Source organism: Carassius gibelio, chromosome B6 (assembly GCF_023724105.1).
Source record: "Carassius gibelio isolate Cgi1373 ecotype wild population from Czech Republic chromosome B6, carGib1.2-hapl.c, whole genome shotgun sequence".
In the NCBI taxonomy this organism is placed as follows: domain Eukaryota; kingdom Metazoa; phylum Chordata; class Actinopteri; order Cypriniformes; family Cyprinidae; genus Carassius; species Carassius gibelio.
This window is the reverse complement of record NC_068401.1, coordinates 22,731,929-22,756,240: the sequence shown is the minus strand read 5'-3', so window position 1 is coordinate 22,756,240 and position 24,312 is coordinate 22,731,929. Positions and strand designations below refer to the sequence as shown.

At 36.9% G+C, this 24,312-nt stretch overlaps 1 protein-coding gene across 1 annotated transcript in view; it reads right to left on the bottom strand.

Annotated features, from left to right (window-relative positions):
- Window positions 1-684: 684 nt before the first annotated feature.
- LOC127959835 (bone morphogenetic protein receptor type-2) overlaps window positions 685-24,312 on the bottom strand; it is a 24,201-nt gene continuing 573 nt past the window's right edge. Inside the window, exons 1-13 of the mRNA XM_052559221.1 lie at window positions 23,737-24,312; window positions 10,634-10,789; window positions 10,384-10,554; window positions 10,013-10,120; window positions 9,817-9,908; window positions 8,978-9,205; window positions 8,146-8,260; window positions 6,574-6,734; window positions 6,300-6,447; window positions 6,080-6,216; window positions 5,807-5,976; window positions 3,443-4,662; window positions 685-2,549 (exon numbers count right to left, since the gene is read on the bottom strand). The exon at window positions 23,737-24,312 is cut by the window's right edge and continues 573 nt beyond it. Of these exons, the coding sequence (XP_052415181.1) occupies window positions 2,287-2,549; window positions 3,443-4,662; window positions 5,807-5,976; window positions 6,080-6,216; window positions 6,300-6,447; window positions 6,574-6,734; window positions 8,146-8,260; window positions 8,978-9,205; window positions 9,817-9,908; window positions 10,013-10,120; window positions 10,384-10,554; window positions 10,634-10,789; window positions 23,737-23,812 (3,045 nt within the window). The 5' untranslated portion in view covers window positions 23,813-24,312 and the 3' untranslated portion in view covers window positions 685-2,286. The remainder of the gene's footprint in view (window positions 2,550-3,442; window positions 4,663-5,806; window positions 5,977-6,079; window positions 6,217-6,299; window positions 6,448-6,573; window positions 6,735-8,145; window positions 8,261-8,977; window positions 9,206-9,816; window positions 9,909-10,012; window positions 10,121-10,383; window positions 10,555-10,633; window positions 10,790-23,736) is intronic.

The window sequence follows — 24,312 nt, the reverse complement described above, 5'->3', positions numbered from 1 at the left end:
TTAAACGCTATAAAACTTATTAGGCTATGTAATTTAAGACATCACGAAAAGGCAAGTTCTGTTAAACAGCAGAGCAACAGGGAAATAATGGGCAATAGGTTCCATAAAGCCAGACTACTATAAAATACAAAGTATTTTTAATTAACCATATTATAGGTTAACTGTTTACAATACGTTACCTGTTATTTACCTTCGAGGAATAGATTAAAAAAATTATATTTAAATATGAACTTACATTATAGTCTTAACTGTACAGTCATTATAGTAAAGATGTGTCCATAATCTCCGGATTCAATGCAGTACAACGTGTATTATGAGAGAGAATTATGAATACCTTTTAACAGGCTTCATAAAAGGTGCTCCAGTTATTCCACATATAAATCCAAATTTAAAATTTTACAGAGTAATATATATATATATATATATATATAATATAATATACACAGCACACACACATATTATGTAAACAAAAACTTTTATTTTGGATGTAATTAATCGCGATTAATCATTTGACAGAGTGCAGTAGCCTAGTTTAAATAAAAAAATGCATGCACCAATTCTAATGTGTCAAGGTTAAAATAACGTTTTAGCGCGCCGACTAGTGGTGAAACTCTCATATTGCAATTCCAAGTGTTTGATGACAGTGAGATAGATGTCTTTTCATCATAATAAACAGAGACCGTGCAAATGCAAAGCATAATTTAATTTAAATCTGCAAATAACAATACACTTTTACAGTCTGCACCATCTTATACAAATCACAATTTTCAAAAGGTCTCAGCAAGGGGTAATAAAATGATTGACCACGACACTACGATTACAACGATTGTGTTAACAGGAGAATAACATCATACAAACATTCATCCACGCATACATGCACAAGCAAGCACATATTTGTGCATAAACACACTAGGGACGCAGCTGAAAGTATCTTGTGCCAGTTCAGGTAAGGATAATATGGGACTCTGTTTATATGATTATAATAACAGCATCCGATTCATTATCATTGACATGCCAGAGCAGTTTAGTAACATAAGGTTTGATTTCAGACCAGAGCTGCTTGCTTCATGTCATTGTGCATAGCAAAAAAAAGCCACTCTTGTGTGCTGTGCTTTGAAAAAAAGACTATTCTCAGGTTTCTATCCGATTATTCGATCCTTTGCCCTTTGTTGACTTTTTGTTCATCAAATAATCAGAACAGGTAAGTGTATACAAAGATGCACATCCCTATAGGAATAGTTACAAGCATGCAGCACAAAAACCTTTCACACGACAAGACACAAAGACACAGGAACAAACACAAAGAGAACTGATCTTGTGTGCTTAGGCACACTCACTTACACATAGAAAAACAAGTAAATAACAAGTAGGTCCAAAGCATCATTAGACAGTTTAACAGGATCCAGAACAGTGCAGCTTTGTCTTGCGTCTCTGAGTAAAGCTTGTCCAGAAAGCAAGAAGTGTGTCTTCTGCGTTTGATCATATCAGATTTCTCCTTGCTCTCTGTACAGTCCCACCATTTCTAAATATTGTCTTGAGTGTCTGATGCTGATATACATAGTGCCACCACAGTGAAATGTTTTGAATTGCTGTTTCTGTAGTCTGTTGGTTTCTTTCAGACCTCACAACAGCACTTACAATATCCGAACACGGAACTCCAGTTATATTGTCTCATAAATCTCATAGCTGCTGAAACCGTGCATGGCAAAATATTAGAGAATGTAAACATATTCAGCAGGTCTGCATGGGGAAAAAATGAAAGCTTTTATAACCTTACAAATGTAAATAAGTGTTAATTTGCACATATTCTTACCAATGAGTTTTCATGATTTTTATAATTTTATAAAGGTTACACTCACATAGAGAAATGAAGTATTTTAGAGATGAGCATAACTAAGAATTCATTTTAACATTAATCGATTTCTTTCCAGGTCTAGCAATCAAAATTCTCTAACATTTTCCATGACCTTGGGAATGTGATGATTAAGTACACTGGTTTAATATTATCGACCATTTTAAATGGTCAAAATAATTTTGATTTATAAATTCAAGCAGAAAAGTGCAACCAAAAAGTGGCTTCATTAAAAAGAAACATACAAAAACATTAAACTAAAAGATGGCTGCATAGCTCTTTTCAATGTAAAGACTCTTACTGTGCTTACAACTGGGGTTCAATTTAAGACATTTATATGGTCCAGTCCACACTTGTCTCCACAAACTTTAGACTTTGTAGAGCTGTAGAGTTTGATTTGACATTTGTTTTCAAGAGCAAAGTGAGGTTTATGTTCAAAAGTCACAGTCATTGGGATCTGAGAAGCGAGATCCTCCCCGACTACCTAGATTCACGGCAGAGGCTGATTTAGGTCTGCTGGTACCGGCTTGATTCTGGTTCTGACCGTGACGATTGTTGTTGTTGACTTCAGCATCCAGTGTATCTGTGGTGATAACCCAGCTGGCAGGACGCCACTTCTTCAGAGCGTAAGGTGTCTTCACTCGCTTCTTGATTTTATCTCCCGACCCTTCGGTCATGTCACCGACAGACTTGCCATCTGTGGGTAAACCAAGAGATTACAACATAAACGTGATTTCAAAATGTAAAACAATGGGCCTTGTTCATGAAACATGAGAAGAATGTATTTATGTGTAAATTGTTCCAAAACAAAGTCTTTTTTCAAACAATTTACAGAGCAATTCATTTTGCAGTAACACTTTGTTTTAAGGTGTTCTTGTTCCACGTTACATGTACTTACTATTATAATAACAATAAATTATGCATAATAACACGCTAGTACACCCTAACCATATAGTAAGTGCATGTAGTTAATTATTATTACTCCGTACTTAAATGCATAACTGCACTGTAACTTTAGATCATGTTATCATATTTTATTATCATATGTTAATAAGCAATAATTAAATATTAAAGAATTATTATCCACTGTTACAGGAAGCTTGACACATATTCTCAGAGCTCTAAAATAGACAAAAATAAAGCTACATAAAATATATAAGCAGTGTCTTAAAGGCCCAAAAATGTCACAATTCTTCAACTCAATTGATTTTTGTTGCACAAATTCTATTACCTTAGTTTGCCGCGTGAAAGTAAAGCTATTTTCTGTGAGTGTGCAAGACTTCAAATTCAGTCCCCACTGTGCATAAATAACTAGAAGAATAACAAAGTGAGATAAAGCTAGTGGTGCCATGGTTTAAAAAGTTAAAATGCACTAAAAACCCGCTTGTTTATAATTAGGACAATACAAGATAATACGATAAAAATTACTAATATAAAGTAGACTTATGAGCTAAAAATAACTGGATAACTGAAATATGAATAGCTCCAGTTATTCCACATACCCCTTGAAACAAAAACTCTTTTGTTCTGCAAAAAAAGTACATATTTTGCATTCAAAAGCACATTTAGTTTGAAAGCATTGATACTCACCTAGTAATGGCAGTGTGGTGATGGACAGATCGAGTGAGTTGGGTCTCTCAGGTCTGCGCACGCGGTTTTGTCTGAGCAGGGCCTCTCCTTGTGTCTGAGCTTGGGGTTGTGCCTGTGGAGGAACCACGGTTGGGGCAGGACACGGGTCGGCCAGCGCGACAGGCTCCACGGTAGGAGCTGATGGAGCATCTCCTGTTGGACCAACATTCTCACTGTTCTCTCCTCCCTCTCCTCCACCCTCAGTGTCTCCCTCACCCTCTCCCTCGCCATTGTTGTTATTGCTGTTGTTGTTGTTCGCATTGTCAGGATGTGCCTCTCTTCTCAGAAGAGGCTCTTGCTCGTCAGGGCTAGTGTTCAAGAGGCCAAAGGTCAAGTCCTCTGAACTCATGGCGCCCTTCCAACGGACATCAGTGGCACTGGCTGCACTTCCTGCTGACTCAGGTGCTGCTCCGTTCGCATATTTACTCACTGCTGCTGCCGCAGCATCATTGTTGGCAACGGTAACTGGCCTGGCCTCATGTGCCGCTCTGACCGCACTGGCTTTAGCCACACCCATCTCGACTTTCTTAAGATTTGACTTTCCAAGCTTCCCAAACTTCATCCGCAGTGATGAAGATGACAAGGCGGGTGTTTTCCCAGAAGGCTTAACATGGAGACTTAGGCTACTTGGCCTCTTAGGAACATTCTGCTGCTTAGGTAGGATGGTTATAGGGGTGTCAGTTAGCCGACCAGAACCCTGTGACCCTGAAACCTCAGAAGCCATCTTCATGAGGGGGTAGAACGGGCCACGTGAGATGGATGTTTCTGGAGAGCAGAACTGCTTCTGCGAATGCTCCATCAGGCTCTCATCAGAGCTCTCTCTCAAGTTCCTCTGGACTTCACTTGGGTCCAGTTTAGGTATCTCCAGGTCTTCCTGGGTCAGCTGAGCACAGGGAGGGATGCTGTTGCCCACTGGTGGAGGCTGTGTGGCATTGTAGGAATCTGAGACAGGAGTAGGGGAGGAGCTTTCTGTCCCGGACTGTCGTGATTGGGCCTGCTGCCACTCATAGTTTATGCAGTTCCTGTTCTTCTCTACAGGGTTAGACCCTCCCACCGAGGGTGGGTCCATTGAGGTGTCATTGTGGAGGGGTTTATCAGCGCCCTCATGGTCTTCAGCGTTTGTAGATGAGTGTTCAAGGAAAGAACCCACCTTAGGCATCTGTCTTCCAGCAGAGAAGTTCCTAGAAAAGTTAAGTTGATATAAGAATCACTTACTGTAAGATAAAGGCCTTCATAGACTTATGCACACCGCAAATGACAACAAATAGACCATGATTTGTGACAGTTTGTGCTAATTAATTATTAAGTATCAGGAGTTCTACAGACTTTATCTGGGACTAACTAAGGGTGTGCATTGTGCAATATTAATTAATAATTACCTGCATGTGGCTGAATTAATTGTTTCATTGCATTGTTGAAGTTGGATTATGTAGCAAGTACTGGTTATTTACTGCTTGTGGTCATACAGTACAGTAATGAGGTTGTTCAATCAGTGATTGCTGATTATCTACAGTTGTGAATGGTAAGTAATTACTGGTTACTGATTACCCGAAGTTGTATGTGTTATTTATTACCTGTGGGTGTACAATAATTGCTGGTTATTGATTACCTGTAGTTGTATTTGTTATTTATTACCTGTGGTTGTACAATAATTACTGGTTATTGATTACCTGTAGTTGTATTTGTTATTTATTACCTTTGGTTGTACAATAATTACTGGTTATTGATTACCTGTAGTTGTATTTGTTATTTATTACCTGTGGTTGTACAATAATTGCTGGTTATTGATTACCTGTAGTTGTATGTGTTATTTATTACCTGTGGTTGTACAATAATTACTGGTTATTGATTACCTGTAGTTGTATCTGTTATTTATTACCTGTGGTTGTACAATAATTGCTGGTTATTGATTACCTGTAGTTGTATTTGTTATTTATTACCTTTGGTTGTACAATAATTACTGGTTATTGATTACCTGTAGTTGTATTTGTTATTTATTATCTGTGGTTGTACAATAATTACTGGTTATTGATTACCTGTGGTTGTACAGTAAGTGGTCAGTAATTAATGGTTATTGATTACCTGTGATTGTATGGTAAATATTGGTTATTGATTACCTGTGGTTGTACGGTAAGTGGGCACTAATTATTGTTTTTTGATTACCTGTGAATGTATGGTAAATATTGGTTATTGATTACCTGTGGTTGCACACTGAGTGGTCAGTAATTATTGGTTATTGGTTATCTGTGCTTATACAGTCAGTGGTCAATAATTATTGTTTTTTGATTACCTGTGACTGTATGGTAAATACTGGTTATTGATTACCTGTGGTTAAACAGTGCAGTACTGGGGTTGAGAGCAGGACTGGCTGATTTTTCCCTGTCCCAGATAAGGAGCAGTTCAGAAAGTCTCTCCTCTGCACACTGAGCCGTCAGTCGGGCTTCAGCATCCTGATCCCAGCAGTCTTCCATTGTTTCTTTCAAAGAGTGCACCGTCTGCAGATATACACAGGCACATACATCAACATCAACAAATCTATTTTAGTCCACTGAGAGCTGATAAGTTGCATTTGAATGTGTTAACATCTTAATTTCTCACCAGACTATTCTCTTTCCAGGCCTCTGGGAATTTGGGTCTTTCTTTTTCTCGGGACACAAGTGCCTGCATGTCTTCTATGGTAGGGTGATTACCCACCTCTACCTGAAATGCCATCTGAAAAGCTGGAACTGTCTCACCTAGTGCAAGAGAAGATTTTTACTGAGTACAAACAGCAGCTGTGAAATGGAAAGATTTTCATGTGTACATGTGTGTGTGGTACCTGGGAAGAGGTCCGCACACCGCATGAAGGTCTCCCAGTAAAGCAGACCCAGTGCATAAACATCCACTTGTTTCAGTGCTGACTCACAATCTCTTAGATTGACTGCACCTTCTAACACTTCTGGAGCCATGTATCGCACTGTACCCACCTATTGAGTGAGATGAAGGGGTAAAACATATGATTAGTCTGAGGTATTATTGTCCAAAACACTGGTCTGCTGTAGATTTTGTTGGGTTGGATCAGACTGGACCATGCTAAATTGCTGTTTGCTGACCTCACTGATGGCACTGTTGTCCTCTTCTCCGTGCCCAGGCGGTCTCTTTCCCGTCAGAATCATGGAAAGTCCAAAATCACTGATCACACATGAGCCATCTGTCTTCACCAGCACATTCCTACTGTTCAGATCCCGGTGGGATACGGCCGGTTTATACACATCTAACAATGAGAACAAGAGAGGGAAGGAACAGAGAGATTGAAGGAGGGGGATGAGAGATGAGACGAGAGAAAAATTACATTATCATCACCGCTAGAGAGCACTAGGACCCACTTGTGTCTCCAGAAATAACCTATGTAACAGGGATTTTTATCAATGTGACTGGTCCAGTTAGGCACAAGCACTTAAAACACTTTAAAAAAATTTTTTTGAGTGGCTTATGTTTGTTTCCTCTGTTTTACAAAAGCCACTTAAATATATAATTTAAAAAATGACAATTTTATTACATGTTTATTTTATCATTTAATTTTTTATGTGTTTTATCAGTAAATAATTGAATTTATTTACTGATTACTAAAATGGGTATATAGGTCATTAAACCCTACGCTATCTTCAGAAATGAATATCTGTTTGAAAACCAATATTGGTTTGGAAGTGGCCCATCCGAACAGATTTTAGAACCACATTGTTATATAATAATGCTGTGTATGAGAGCATATATGAGTGTGTTTGAAGTTTGGCCAGTTTCTGAGTTAAAAAAAGGATCTGTCATTATATATCAGGATGACTGCACTGAAGATGAAGACTCTTTAGTCTCTCTTTCTGTCGTAGTCTTTATGCCTTTCATTTCCATGGATTTTTTTTTTTTTACTAAATAAAATCTGAACACTTTTAGAGCCTTTCACACTAAAACAAAGACAAAGAGAAAGTAAAAAAATCACTGTGAATTACGCCCCAACGCTACCTTCCTGCTTTCTCAGACTGAAGCTATAAATAAAGCACACACACCCACTCTCACATCCATGCTCCATGCTTAAAATATAAAAGTGTTTTTTAAATAGTTGACAACTTTGATCTGTTTTAGAGCTTGACAGCCTGAGATCCAAGTAAAACAAAATGGTAGAAAGCTCCTATGCTCAAGCAGGCTGTATTTAATTGATCAAAAATAGAGTAAAAACAATAAAATTGTGAAAAATGTATACAATTGAAAATAACTGCTTTCTATATTTCTATATTGATATATTATGAATAAAAATATTTAGCCACCATTACTCTGGTAATCTAGTTGTGCTGTCTAATATTTTTTTATAAACTGTGCTATTTTTTCAGGATTGTTTGATGAATTAAACGTTTTTAAAAATAGAAATGTAACATTATAAATGTCTTTACTTTTGCATTTGATCAATGTAATGTGTGCTTGCTGCATTATAATATTAATATCTTTCCCCAAAAATTCTTAATGGCCCTAAACCTTTGAATAGTAGTGTACTGTATATCATAACTGTATGAAAAAGAGTAGCCACTATAGTCATCAGAATTCAGCTTTTGTATTTAACAGAACTCTTTGGACTAACAGAACTTTGGAACGACAATTGTCTGAAATCTGAATTTATTTGTTATTGTGCGTCTCACCCCCTCTCTGTATCTCTGTGTGCAGGTAGGCCAACCCTCTGGTGACAGACAGAGCCAAACGACAGCAGCTCAGCCAGTCCACAGTCCGCCCGCACAGATACGTGCACAGAGAGCCCTGGGAAAAACAGAGGGAGTACTCTATTCAGAGGAAATCATCTGCAAAGTACAGGGAGGAGCGCACAGGAAAAACGTGGCGGGGGGACGAGGGGAAGAGGAGGGAGAAGCGAGGGAGGATGAGATTTAACCACAGAGCAAAAAAGAAAAGCGGTTCTGTATCTCAAAATTACAGGAGTAGCACAATTAATGCACTCCTGCCTTACCTCAGGGATGCCTCCTGTCACTGTGGCAACCTGGCTTGAGGTTAGCCCACAGGAAGTACAGGCTGAAAGCCCACGGTTATGAATAATTGAAAACTTCTCAGCTCAGTCAATAATCTCTCTCTTCCTCCATAATATCAAGAGAGTGTGTTGTGGGTGTGAGTATGTGGCGAGAGGTAAAATGAGGATATTCTGCTAAACTGTAACCTTTTCCTTGTTCCAGAGGATGAAAAAGGCAAAACTGAAGGAAGAGAATAAGCGGGTTTAAGATATCGCATTACACTTGCGGGATGCTGTTACCACAAGATCAAACATGACATCAGATCCCTCGGGTCTCTAAATATAACCACAAAATAAATGCGTGCGCTTGCACTTTTGGAGCAGTGTTGTTGAGAAGAAGGAATGTGAGAGAGAGAAAAAACAGAAACAGACTGAGAAATGGCTGGGAGGAAAAGAATAAGCAATCTGGAATTAGATTAGAGTTTGCACTTCCTCAGTGTTCTTGAGATACTCACATACGGGTAAAACTCCAGCAAGAGGAGAAACTCTGTCCGGCCTTCTGTACCGACACGTTCCTCGCTCTCTAAGAAGCGCGCTACATTCTCATGATCCAAGAGGAGGCGATAAATCATACGCTCATTAGTAAACTGCTGCCGGTTAGCAGAAACAAAAACTTTCACTGCCAATGACCGGTCCTCCAGTGAACCGTGATATACTGTTCCATACCGGCCCCGGCCAATCAGCTGTGAGGAAAAGAAAGAAATATTGCACTGTTCAAATCCTTGGTGTCAGTGAGATTTTTTTATATTTTTGTCTCTTCTGCTCACCAAAGAAATACTGTTAAACATTAACATTATAAAATATTATTACAATATAAAATAACTGTTTCCTATTTTAACAGGTTTTAAAGTGTAATTTATTCCTGTGTTGATCCTCCAGAAATCATTTTAATATGCTGATTTCTGGCTGAAGAAACATTTCTTATTATCGCTGTTGAAAATAGCTGTGCTGTCTTTAAAGGTTTACTTTAAAGTTAAACTTGAAAGTTTTTGTAAAAATAATAAATTTTTTCAGGATTATATGATGAATATAATGTTAAATAGAATTATTTTGTGAATTGTCATTACAAATGCCATTACTTTCACTTTAATATTTACAACAGGACTATGGGTCTCCTGGTTGTTTTAAAGCAGATGTAATTTTTTTTTATATACATTATATATTATAATATGAAATTATATATTATTTTATTATAGTATCACTGCGCTACATGATTTTTAAACAAATCAAACATTTTACAATTTATTTTTACACAGCTTAAGGCGGAAAAAAGAATTAGGCTGTGATTGATCACCTCCAGCAGTACTAGGTTGTCTAAATCCAGAGAAGGTGGGGAAAGTGCAGTCTCCATAATATCCAGGGTATGCAGAGAGTGTTTACTGCGTCCTGAAATACACATAGGTATATAAATCCTCATGCACATAGGTTAATTTCATTAGCAGGATTGAATCACACATGAAAAGCATCATAACATCACTATAGCAACGCACCTCTTAGGACGCGGTAGCCGAAAAAAAGCAGAATGACAAGGACAGCAACCATGAACACAGTTGCTAATGCTGCAACTATGGCTTCCTCTCTGTAAAGATGGCGGGAATCTTGAAGGATAAAAAAGACAAAACGTTAGATCATGGATCAGGTAATGAACTAGGATTTTCAAATATTCATTATATTAATCAATATTAATAATGCAATTACAAATAATTAAAATAATTTTTTTCAAGTCATTTTTACTTACTGTTAGTGCAAACACAATCTTTCACTCAAACTCATTTGTTTTTCGTTTGCTGAACACTCTCTGTATGTCTTTTAACCACACACACACACACACACACACACAAAAACACACAAATACACTCACGTAGAGGCTGTACGGTGGTGGGGGAAGGAGGTGGGAAGTCCTCAGTAAAGTTCAGGTTGCACATGTCTTTTTTGCAGCAGCAGAATCGAAGCGTTCCATTCTTGGCCATTGATGGTGGGCTGGTCACCGTGCAGCGGTCATAGCACTCCTGATGTTTACCTGTCCAGCAACCTGTTTTAAACGGAATAAATCAAGGTGAGACTGACTGTAAAGTGATTTGTGTGTGAACACGAGGAATGTATTTACATACCTTGCTTCTCCAGCAGAATTTCATTGTTCTTTTTCACCCAGAGTCCAAAGCAGTGAACTCCATGATCACAGCGAATGGTGGAGTTCTCAACAAAGACACGCCCCTCTCCATGTGGCTTTTCTGTGAACGCACACTCCCTCTGCTCACTCTGTGCAGCTAAAAAGTCAGAGGTAGATATTCCAAAATATAAGTACTGTAAATATTCTAATTTTCATATTTTTCTAATATAACATTATAAAAAATGTAAAAAATTTACTGATTGGATGAGCCTTGTTCAAAGCCAATGTATTCAAAAAATGAAATGACCTCTCTCTCATATAAATATATATATAGGCCTAAATGTATACTGTATATGATCATCTTCTTCATGGCAGCTTGGTGCATTAATATAAATTTTACAGTACAAACAAGCCTATAAAACAAAAGTTACAAAAGTTATTCAGTCTAGAACAATGAGAGATTTTCTCTCTTTTGTTGTTTGATTCTCTTGAATTTCAAAGAGCAGGAATATTAGACTGCTGTCACTTTAAGAGCTGCCCTGATCCAGTATTTTGTCACATGTGTTTTCTTTCTTAGCTGTTTGCTCTCACTTAAGACCTAAATTACTGGGTTTATGAGGATACTTGCAAAGATGGGAATTTTGACACATACAAGTATGTGTATTTATCTGTTCAAGCCCTATAAAGTGGCAAAAATGACATAAAAAAAAACATTTCCCTGCTGAAAAAAAATATATATAGATCCCATCACAGAATTTGTAATGGTTTTACTGGCTATAGTGGTTATTGTGATAGTTTTAATGAAAACTGTAATGGTGGCTCTTGGTCTCTGCTGGTAATTGGTCGCATTCTATAACGATGGCTTGTTAAAACCACTAAATCCTAATGTAATATGTCCCAAAACACACTACAGGAAACCATTTTTAATGGTTTTAATGGTTAAAAGATGGTTTGTAATCTTTGTAATGGTATCTATAGTGGTTTTAATGGTTAAAAGATGGTTTGTAATCTTTGAAAGGGTATCTATAGTGGAAACCATTAGAATTTTTGTGATTTGTTTCTATTGTTTTTTCAGCAGGGTTCTACATAAGGTCTATATGAAGACCGGTCTTACTACATGATGGATTCTGTCTGGGTCTAAAGGGGGGTTATTATGATATCTTAACAGGTGCTCAGTACAATCTAGCAAGTAGCAGAGAATTAAAAACTGGGTATGGTTGTTACTGGTGTTCTTCTGTGGCCAGTTGTTTTGAGAAAGCCATATCTTAGTCAGACAGGCTTTGTGAGAAGCAAACTTATGCGGGTAGTGCATGATGATTGTTTTTTCTTAAGGGCTGCAGTTTAAAGACACTATCAGTGAGGAATGCAGATGACAAGTATCCTGGAAGGGAGCTCAGCTTTGGGAGATTATGTCCAAGGTCATCCTTAGCTATGATGTCCATAAAGGCACGTCTCTCTCCCCTCCCACTCTCTTCTCTGCTCATGGTCTGCTTGTGGAGGAGGATGTGAATGTTTTCTGATAGCAACACAACTGAGCAGTTACCCAGGGGGCTTTATTCTACTAAACCTACACACTAACCCTGAGAGTGCGTGCAAAGACACACACAAACACATCACATGTACATGCACACACTCATGGATATATATAAACACGTTTTTCAGGTATTATTAATGTATGTTCACACTAAATACATACATATACTGTAGTAAGTTTTAAAAAGCATTTTTAATTTTACTGTTCTGAAAGTCAATGGCCATATATTGTCCACAAATATTGACTAATTATATTGAGTAATTTTATCAATTTTAAATAAAATGTGAGAATTCTCATGCATTAAAATCATGAACTGTGAAAAACTTTTCAATACCGACAATATCGACTTAACACTCATCACACTCATGTTCTGCCGAACTTATATTAATTTCCTTCTTCTGTGAAAACATAAAAGATGTTTTTTCCATATAATGGGTTTTTGGTTCCCATTATATGGATAAAAAAAATACAATGGAAGTCAATGAGAAACTGTTGGGTTACAAACATTCATCTTTTCTGTTCCGCAGTAATAGAAAGCCATAAATGCTCAGAATAAAAGGAACAAAAACTGTCACTAGGGTGGTACTAGGGTGATACCTACTCACGGGTAGATCTTTTATTTGTATGATTATATTGCTATATTGGGAGTTAGGACATGTGGATGGATTTATTTCTGGGAGATGGATGGATTTTGGTATGCTATCCTACTCTTCTACAGCTGGGTGGATGATAGGAAACTATTGAGGAAACCATATTCAAGTAATTGTTTCCCTTTTCTCCTTACAATGGCACAACCAGGACATTTAGGTGATTTTCATTTTTGAAGAAGTCAGAGAAGATGTTTATCTCCTTTGGCTCCTGAAGTTAAGAACATACTGCAGTTACATGGGATTCTTCGACTCAGATCTCGCCCAAGGGAGAAGAAAGCTGGGAGAAACTATATTCGTTCAATATGTACAATTGTTGGAAATCACCCTACTTCTTGTGGAACTGCTGTGGATATTAAAAGACAGCCAACTGGGCAAAGAAAATTTTTATCTGACTGTTGTTATCAATCTAAAAATTTAATTAATATCAAGATAAACCAACACAAGTTAATACTATCTATGCCTGGTTTTCTCCTTTCTAAAGTGCATTCTTTACGTCACAAATGTGACGAGCTGCACAGTGTAGCACTGAATAATAACTCAACAGTTGTCGCCGTTTCAGAGACTTGGTTAAATGATAATCTGGTATCCCAGATTCAACTGTAATTTTTCATGGATATACAATACATCGGCGGGATCGCAAGGGGGGTGGGGGAGAAGGAGTAGCCTTGTATGCTTGTAACACCATCAAACTAATTTGACTGACAAATATAATATATAAGAGAAAGAGCATGAAGCTTTGTGGGTCTGGTTACATCCCAGTCGTCTTCCTCAAAGTTTAAGTTGTATTATTGCTGCTGTGCTATATTTACCACCACGCTCTTCTGCATCAGCCCAACCTGATTTACTAATCTCAAAGTATTAGGATAGTTGTCTCAGATATATTGAATATAACTATCAGCAGGTTGCAATTGTCATACTTGGTGATACAAATAAGTACAATTCTGAATCCATCTGCAGCAGACATGGTCTGAAATAAATTGTGGCTGGAGCAACAAGGAAGGCTAGTCAACTAGACTACATATTTACCAAAATTTCCTCCATGTAGTATTGGCTCTTCTGACCATCAGACTTTCTTGATAAATGCAGGAAACTGGCCCACCAAGCCTATTAAACATATGTTTTGCAGAAAATGTAGCCCTGAGACAATCAGGGATCTGGTCCTCCTTATGAACACTGATTTTTCTCACATTCATGAAGCTATGGATCCTGAGGCTAAGGTTGGTGTCTTTATTCCACTATTATATCTATCTTGGATAATACAGTTCCATTAAAAAAGTCTCTACCACAAACACAGATAAGCCTGGGATGACTGTTTAAATTAAAGATCTGATAAAAGATAGGCAGTATGCTTTTTGTTCTGGTGACAAAACCTCTTATAGAAAGTTTAAATCAATCATTGCCAAAAAAATCAAGAACACAAAGAAACAATATTTCCAGCACGAGGTGGAGGTACTGCGATGCTCTAAGCCAAAACAATGGTTTAAGTCAGTGAAGAATTTAATGGGGATGGAAGGAGATAAGAGTAACTTGGTGTCTCAGGATCAAAACATATGCAATGTGAGACACTCTGGCTAGGCACCTTGCTTCTGTGTGGAATTATGCGAGCCATATTTCTTTGTCTGAGGAAGAATTTACCTGCAAATTGCCAAATTGTAGTGTACCTCCTCTTGAGTATTGGACAAGTTATTATTAGACTCCGTAAAGTGAATGCAGCCAAGTGCAAGTTAAAAATTCCTCCTTGGGTGCTAAAGATATTTCATGAAGAGTTGGCACCGGTGTTATGTGACATCTTCAATACATGCATCCAGAATAACATTTTTCCACAACAATGGAAGGAGGCTATAAGTCAAAGCTGTTCCTAAAAAAGCAAAGCCTAGTTTTCCAGCAGATTATCGCCAGATCTCACTACTCGGCTGTGTTGGAAAAGTGTTTGAAGGAATCCTCAGAGATCCCATTCTGGAGGATACAGTTACTAAGATCGAACCATCACAACCATGGCTTTATGAAGAACAGATCAACTGACACTGCCTTGATTGAAATTCTGCAGCACTGGAATGAAGCACTTAACAGCTCCCCTAAAATGGATATACACGCTGTTTTCATTGATTTCACTCGAGCTTTAGACACAATTGAACATTGTCAACTGCTACACTCCTTGGGTGACTTGCATGTTAGACGACCCCTTTGGCTTGTTGTAAGGAGCTATCTGAGTAACAGAGAGCAGAGGGTGAAGTGGGGCTCATGTCATGTGTGTCTAACTCCTTTCCAGTTCCAGCTGGTGGTCCTCAAGGAGAACTTCTATCCCCTCTGCTTTTTGTGATATGAATAAATAGCCTGGATTCATATTTGCCTCCTTCGGTAATACCTATGAATATGCTGATGATCTAACAATCACAGAGTTTGTAATGGGATCTTTACCTGGACTCACTCAGAAGGCCTTGGACTCTGTAGTGGAATGGTGATAGGAATTTAAATAGTCAATGAATGGAGTTAAGACTATGGACATGGTAATTAGTGCCAGGAGAGAGGACAACATTCCCTCCCTTCCCTCACCTTTAAATTGCTTGGAGTTCAAATATCCTCTGACTTGTCATGGGATGCCCACATTAAGTACATGATTTCGAAGGTGCATCCAAGAATATATTATCTTTGCACTGCAAAAAAAGCGGGTCTTCCTTGTGATGATTTAGTGCAAGTATATTTGACTTTTATATGGCCAGTTCTCAAATATGGTAGCCCAGTATGGGGTGGTCTACCTAAAGGTCTCTCTGAGGAGTTAAAGAGGATTCAAAAGCGATGCTGTCGAATAGGCATATGTAGCCACCATACATACTCCTACTAAAATACTCAAAGACAATTCATTACCGTTGCATTTTTTCCTGCCTATGGCTCCAACACCAACTTATTCTCTTTCTACGGCACAAGATATCTTTTGTATCCAGGAGCCAAACTAAATGCCATAAACTCTCCATTATTCCATTGCTTCAAATTTGTTGTATGGATAACTTACAGGTCCTTGATTAGGATGCCTTTTCTGTGAATCTGTGTTAGTCATATATACTATTTTTTAGTTTTAGTTTATTTTTTATTTTATTATTAAGCTAGAATTTATTTATTTTATACTAAGTAATGATTGTCTTGGAGTATTTGTATGTTTGACACATTTCAGAGTTTTGTGCTCCAATACCCTATCATGTCAAACTTTAAACAAAACTAGACAAAACTAAACTAAAGGTGCAATTATGTAACATTTAAATACCTGTATTAAGGCTGTGCAAAAAATTGAATGCATCAGTAAAGATGCTCCTGTAATTAGAAGTATATCTCCAGCACTTGCATTCAGATCAGGGTTGCCAGGTTTTCACAACAAATCCTGCCCAGTTGCTTCTAGTCCAAAACTAGCCCAATTGCGTTTCCGGGAGGTTCCCCGATAAAGATTGCTTCCCGGGGTTAAAATATGCATTTTTTGGAAGGGTTGCCCTGGTAAAATTCGCATTTTAGGGGCTAAATATCACGTTATTGGTATTGGGGTTGCTTTAAACCGTGGACATGAAAAACAATCACAGACTTGGCAACACTGGTTCAGGTGGAGCGGCAGTCACTACACAAGAGCCGTAGTCTACCGACAACTAACACAAAATCGCTTTCAAAATCGACAAAGAATCGCCTGCGATTTTAACATTGATTTTGTGTAGATTGTCAGTGAATTGCGGCTCGGTGTAGTAAATGCCAACCGGTGTTGCCAAGTCTGTGGTTGTTTTTCATGTCCTCCGCGGGTCAAAGTGACCCCAATACAAATAACGTGATATTTAGCCCCTAAAATGCAAATTTTACCAAGGCAACCCTGCTAAAAAACTTATATTTTAACCCCGGGAAGCAATTTTTTATCGGGGAACCTTCCGGAAGCGCGATTGCGCCAGTTTTGGACTAGTTTTGAGAAGCAACTGGGCAGGATTTGTTGTGAAAACCTGGCAACTCTGATCTGAACGCATGTGCTGGAGATATACTTCTAATTACAGGAGCGTCTTTACTGATGAGATGTGCATGAAAATTGCATTCGAGGTTTGGAATGACATCTATGGGAGTCTAACTGTTGGAAAAATATCTTGAAATATCCTGCAGTGCAACAACACTGTCATGTGGTGTGACATGCCCTCTAAAAAAAATGCTGGGTTGTTTCAACCCAACTTTTGGGTCAAAAATTTAATGTCAAAATGTATCCCAAAAGCTGGGATAGTTGATATTTGACTCAAAGTTGGGTTGAAACAACCCAGCCTTTTTAGACTGAAGAAACTGTTTAGAATACTCTATTAAAGCACTTTTCTAATTGTATTATTGCATTGTATACAACTCTATTATGATTGTGATTTGTCATGTTGGATAAAAGTATTGGCTTTTAAATAAGTATCAACAAGAAAAAGACCTTAGAGTTTACAGCGTGCATTTTCCTTATACATATACACAATCTAAAATATTGATATTTAAAAAAATAATGTGCAGATGCATACATTACTATTTGTAATTAACATACACATTACTCTGTGAATCTAAAAGCTTAATTCAGTTTCATCATACAATCAGCCAATGGTGGTTTCTGACACTGGCTGACATATCAACCTAATGAGCATTCAGCCAATGGGAAGCTCTGACACAGGTTGACATATCGAGATAATGAATGTGGTCTGTTCATCCATCTCTGTATTCAAGTGACAAGCACGCTGGGGAGGAAGAGTGTGCATATAATGTATGTGTATTCACAAAGATGACTGTTTCTGACAGGGTAAGTAGAGAATAATGAAGACACTATCCAGCATACAGAAAAAAGTAAGAAAGGAAAAGTGAGAAAAATAAAATAAAATAATAATAATAAAAAAAATATATATATATATATTATGCCTTAAAAACATTTCATTGTCGCATTAAATTAAATACAAGAACTCTTGCTTTCCTGTAGCTGAGCTCCATGCCAGCATTGTACTGCCTCCTCACCAAAAGCTGCAAAATATTATTAAATTATAACTCGGGCAACCTGATACCCCTGCAATCCAGTTTATGAAGCACTTCAGTAGCATAACTGCAAACAAAATCCAACTCAGTGAAGTGGATAATTCATGACTCTCCACTTCTTCCAGCACTACAAAGCACAGCAATGTGCTCACGACCTACATACTGATTCACATCTAATGCTTCCAGCCAAGAAACCCTCCCTTCCCTTTCCTCCAATCTGTCCATCCAGCCATCCTTTCACCCAGCTGCTCTGCCTAACCGTTTGAATACACTAAAATACTTACAAGATAAGAAATATTTATGTGCGTGAGAGAGAAAGTGTGAGTCAGAGGTGAATAGGAGTCATTCACCATTGTCCTGTAAGAATGCATCCTGTATGAAATGAGCAAATGTTTTATCCCCTAAAGCAAAAGTTCACCCAAAAATTGAAGTGTCGTGAATACTTATTCAAATTCAACAATGGCACCATAAAATCAGTCCTTATAACTCCTGTGCTATAATCCAAATGGGTGACACTTTATTTTTCAGTGCCCTTGTTAAACGTACCTACTATAGTAATTAGTAAAATAAATTATGCATGCTAATTAATCATTAATTCATAATAATCACTACTTATTTGTGCACTGTAAAAAAGAAATTTGTGACATTTACGGTAAAATACTTGTAAACCAACATATTGAATCCTTATATCTGTTATGAACCAAGGTAATGCACTGATAACCACCAAAAACTGGTGGTGATGAGAAAGTCATGTGACGAACCAAAGCAAATCACAAACAGATTTCTACGAGCTGAGGAGGGCAATACTTATATATTAGGGGTGTAACGGTACGTGTATTCATACCGTACCATTTTGGTTCAAGGCTCTCGGTACGGTGCACGTGTGTACCGAATGAATGAATGCAATATTTTGTATGCGGAACATAGGTGTTTCCAAACGAACATATTAAGTGGGCAAAGTCTCTGCATTCAGCGCAAATCCCGCCCTGAAGCTGATTCTAAGGGCGGTGACACACTGGCTGCATGGCGTAAGCGTATTTAAATATGAGCAGGACTACAAGCTGGGATTGGTAATGCTGCACTGTAATCAATTATTTTTTTATATTTTTCATTATATTTTATTATATGACATTGGTTTGAGACTGAGAGTACTTTATTTAGTGGAGAACTTTGCAGCAGTATTTTATTTCTTTCTTCTTTTTTTTTTCTTTTTTTTATATATTTTATTAAAAAGTATTTAAAAAAACAAATTGTAAAAAAAAAAGTTTATAGTAATAAACAACCTGCAGTTTAATGTTTACTTTTCTTTACCTTACTGTACCGATTACACCCCTATTATAAATAGAAATTGCACAGTGTCATTCACACAAACACTAAATCTCATCATGGTGACACACGACACTGAAATAATGCATTAAAACATTAATTTAACAACATTAGCTATAAGATTAAACCTTAATGTACACAACTGATAAGAAAAAAACATCAAATATGAAGTGTCATGCAGGGAATTCTGAGAGTGTCAAATTATGGTCACTGTAAATTATACTGTGACTTTTTCTTTTTCACTTCCAAAAAACATTTTTAACAGTATTTTACTGTAAAATTACATTAACTATAATTCACCGTAAAAAGTGCATTAAATTTTCCCCCGAAACAGTTCCGAAATTAAATGTCCAGCGGGTTGCACTTAGAGTTTAATGTTTGTGACCTACACTAAACCTAACCATTTGTTAGGTAAAAACAAACATGATATTATAAAAATAAAAATGCATTTGCTGAAGCAACCATGCCATTTTAGATCTTCTGCATGTCTTTGAGCACTTTTATTGTCACTCTTGTTTCACAAGAATTGTATCTGAATGCAAACCAAGCAAGTTTATTTACTACAGGAAAGCCATAAATACGGAGCTGGTTATGTGATGCAAACACCAAAATGTATTAGTTTACAAATCATGCACTATGTGTTAAATATTGTGCAACTGCACAAAAATATGTCTTTATTAATCAGTAATCTGCCCCATGATAATTTGTGAGAAGGAATAAAACTTATTGGTTTTTACTGCCTCCAGTTTTCATTTCAGCTGGAAACATTTTAAATTTTCTTTAGTTTAGAGACTTAATCTGTAATCTTGTAATGATACCTTCAGCAAATATAAAAAATATATTTTTCATACTGTTTATTATAATACCGTGATGCCTACATTCATAACATTTAACAGTTCAAATGGTTAATTTTAGCTTTTAATTTTTAATTTAGAAGTAATTTTTAAATTAGAAGGGGAAGTCGTGGCCTAATGGTTAGAGGGTTGGACTCCCAATCGAAGGGTTGTGAGTTCGAGTCTCGGGCCGGACGGAATTGTGGGTGGGGGTAGTGCATGAACAGCTCTCTCTCCACCTTCAATACCATGACTTAGGTGCCCTTGAGCAAGGCATCGAACCCCCAACTGCTCCCCGGGCGCCGCAGCATAAATGGCTGCCCACTGCTCTGGGTGTGTGCTCACAGTGTGTGTGTGTTCACTGCTCTGTGTGTGTGCATTTCGGATGGGTTAAATGCAGAGCACAAATTCTGAGTATGGGTCACCATACTTGGCTGAATGTCACTTTCACTTTCACTAATAGTATAGAGTTTAATATCTGCCATATTCAATTATCAACCATACCTTACAAATAATTGGCTGAGCAATATCAGACAGAATTTTTATATTTCAATTGTCAATTTAATTTCAATTCAATTGAATTTTTAATACCCTATCACTTTGTTCCTCATGCAAATTTATGATATGAGATTTGAAGATTTGGAATATAGTGCGCAAATCATATGGACTACACTAAAATCCTTTTTTGGAGAGCTTTGTGTTTACTTCACAGAATGGCTATAAAAAGGAATTGTATTCTTTTTCCACTAGGTTGACTTTTGGCTCCACTAAACATACAGACAAGCCAATAATCTGTTTGACTGATCATCCACTTTCCAATAAAGAACTCTGATATTCTGCAGAAGATTTCCCTGTTTAACGAAAAAAGAAAAGCACATGAATTATGAGCAAACTTTAAAACACCGAACCACTTTCACTTATATTGTGCATTCTAAAAAGCAAATCTCTCTGTGTTTATCTTTACCATTTCAATCAGTCCGATTTCAAGGCAAGGAACAGAATGAAAAGGAGCTGTTTTTGTTTCAAATGTGTCACTGCTGGGTCTGCTTAACATACAAAAAGACTTATTTGTTTGACTGATCAATTTTTCAAATCAAAACTTTTACATTCTTTTAAAGAACACTCTTATTTCACAGAAAATAAATAAAAAATAACATGCAGTTGGAATGAGATTAGAGTAGAGAGTAAATAATGTCAAATTGTTCATTCTGGACTGAAATCTTCCTTTAAATCTTGGTATGTAGACAAAGCACAGATAAACCACCTTTATAAACATACTACAGAGAGTACAGAACAAATCAGAACTACACAATTGAAAGGGCATTGTCTTAGTGCTTCTCAACTCGCAATCAAATACACAACCTTCCCTACCCCAACATGACACTTACTGTCCTGCTGGGGATTTATCATTTCTAATGTATGGTGGTTAAAAACGCATGCATTCACAAAACAACATGATAAACCAAGACAATTCCACACTATGGAATGCAGTGAATATTTAAGGAAGCACACAAAAGAAGAGTAAAGAGGAGGAAATTGCACACACACACAAACTGTCAAAAGTGGAAAAATGCTCCAGGTCAAAATGAAACAAGGCAAAGCTGGAAATCAGAGGGTGTTTTCACAATAACTTTGTTTCAAGGGGAATTTTAAGATTTTATAAATTTATAAAATATTAAATTTCAGAAATTTCAAATATTAAATACGTTTTTACAGGTAAATTAATGTATTATTTTACATTCTGTTTGCATATTTTTTTATGATTTTTATATTATAGTTATACAAAAATTATAACATTAACTTACAGAACTTTGGGATATTTGTATTCAGTTTTATTATATTATCAATGTAGACATGTATTAAATATAGGAGTAACTGAATGTTTTATTTGAAACAATATAACTCATTAGAACATGCAGAAATTAAGAAATACATTTTTCTATTAAGATATTTATTTTAAGGAAAACTGGTTGGAAAAGTGTAAAGAACCCAAAAAGTGTTTGTCATGTTCTGTCAAGTCTCAAGTTTTTTTCTGATAATTATGGATATGGACTAATAGGGAAAAAATTATCAGGATACGTTTTTGGCCATATCGCCTAGCCTTACTTATGCACTATTTTTATATGTCCAGTTTTAACTTTAATTTTAGGTTGTTTTAGTGCTTTCGTTATGTGGCTTTGTTATTTGTATGTGTTTTCAATAGATTTCTATTTAGTTTTTTTGTTTCCATGTTTCATTTAGTAATCTTACTGCTTGCCAACATTTCTAATGTTTAAGTTTACATGTGTCATCTAATATTTAAATACATTTTAAATTTCAGCATTATTTCAATTACAGAAAACATTTTTTTTTTTTTTTTTTTGATAGGACATAGGGCTGCACCACTATGACAAAAATCATAATTGTCGATTATTCCCTTGAAATTGCAATTGCTATTATTAATTACGATTATCACAATTTACGCTGAATTATCTTTATTCCACTTTTTGATGCAACAGCATGCCGCATTTTTATATGAAAAACTTGTGCTTTTCTATAGCATTAAATGTCAAATGTCAACTATAAAACATCAAATGTCAACTATACATTAGTAATAACATTAGTATTATACGGTAATACTAAAACTAAAATTAAAACAAAGGAAAAACCCTTAAGATAATGTAGAAAGAAAGAAAAAAAGCATCTTAAGCACAGAATAACTCAAGTGGGCTTTGAACGATTAATTGCCGCTTTTAACGATTACGTTATTGTGGCATCCATAATTGTAATCGCGATCAGGAATTCGATAAATTGTGCAGCCCTAAATACTTGACAGGAAGCAAAGTGGAAGAAAGCGCCACCCAAAAACACTCTTAAATAGTTTTAGCTAATAGCTTGATTCATAATGCTTATATTTTTATTGTTGAAGTCTAATAATCAAGCTATCATTGTGTCACTGTAGCAAAAATAAAATTGTTCTCCATACTGGTTGTAAAAACACTTTGACTGAGTGAGTCTGATACTGCTCTACAACCAATAACAACACTACTTTAATAGCACCATAGTAACTACAAATCTGAGGCTGGCGTGAATCTGGACATAAGCAAGAGTGGTGTACTGTCCTCAGATACGTGCCCGAGCAGATATTTGGCTCTGGTTCCAGTCCGGATGGTCAGACTGCGGGGTTAGCTGTGGAGAAGGCCAATCTGCGAGCCATAATGTGCCTATTTAAGCATCAAACCGCAAGATGAGAAATTACGTTCCATGCTTGTCTTGACAGCTAATCAGAGTTTAGCCTTTATTCCCTTCACATGAACCATGAGCAGGGTCAGCTCTTATCTTATCTGTGTGATGCTCAGTAGCTCTGCAGCTCAGCTCAGTGCCAGAAAGAGCACACACACATACATAAAAGAGAGAGATATATTTAAATGGACATATAAACACAGATACAAAAGCACAACTGTTTATATATATACACATCCACACAGACGAGGACACAAAAAGTGCAGATCTCTTGACTCACACACACCTACTCGCTTTGCTACTTATCCACAAGTACACAAACACACACTCAGGAAATTAAGAGTTACTGACGGATGTGGGTGGCAGTAAATTAACCACAAAACTGTCAGGACACAAACACACACACACACACAGCGTACAATTAAGACAAGGAGGTATATGGAAACTAGGGTGTGGAACAGCAATTTTACTGTAATTCTATGATATTTACTGCCGTTCTTTCTATTGCTACTATTGGCTAACTATTACTTACCGGCCACAGGACCCAGAAGAACCACCAATGCAATCAGTCCAACGTGAAGAATTGTTATTCGGCCTTCATCTGCCATGTTCTTTTCTTTTCTCCTCCTCTTCAAAGACAATAATTTCTGATTTATTCTCGGTTACTCGTACAGCTGTCTAGGCTGAATATTTGTGCTTTGGAGAGTCCAGCATCACATTTTTTTTTAACAGCATCAAAAGAAATTTGTTCCTTTTAGAATGACAATGGAATATAAAATAAATTAAAACTATTTTAAAGGTCTTGCATTAACCCCTTGCATTGCTTTTTTTCTCTCCAGCAGGAAGCATCAAATGTAACCAGCTGAAGACTGTTTAATCTGTCTACTGAGAGTCTGTGTCTGTTGTAACAAACCAAATCAACGAATTACATCAAACTTTGTTTCCCCCTTTGTTCCAAAGCTGGCGCCACGTACATTTGCCTAATCCGAGTTTAGCGCAGTTATATGGGACATCCCGAGACTGCAAGTCTCCTCGATGGAAACACACAGTTTGTGGTACAGGGTAACATCCGTTTCGTGACTCCCGACTATTAAAACGTCCATTTGTC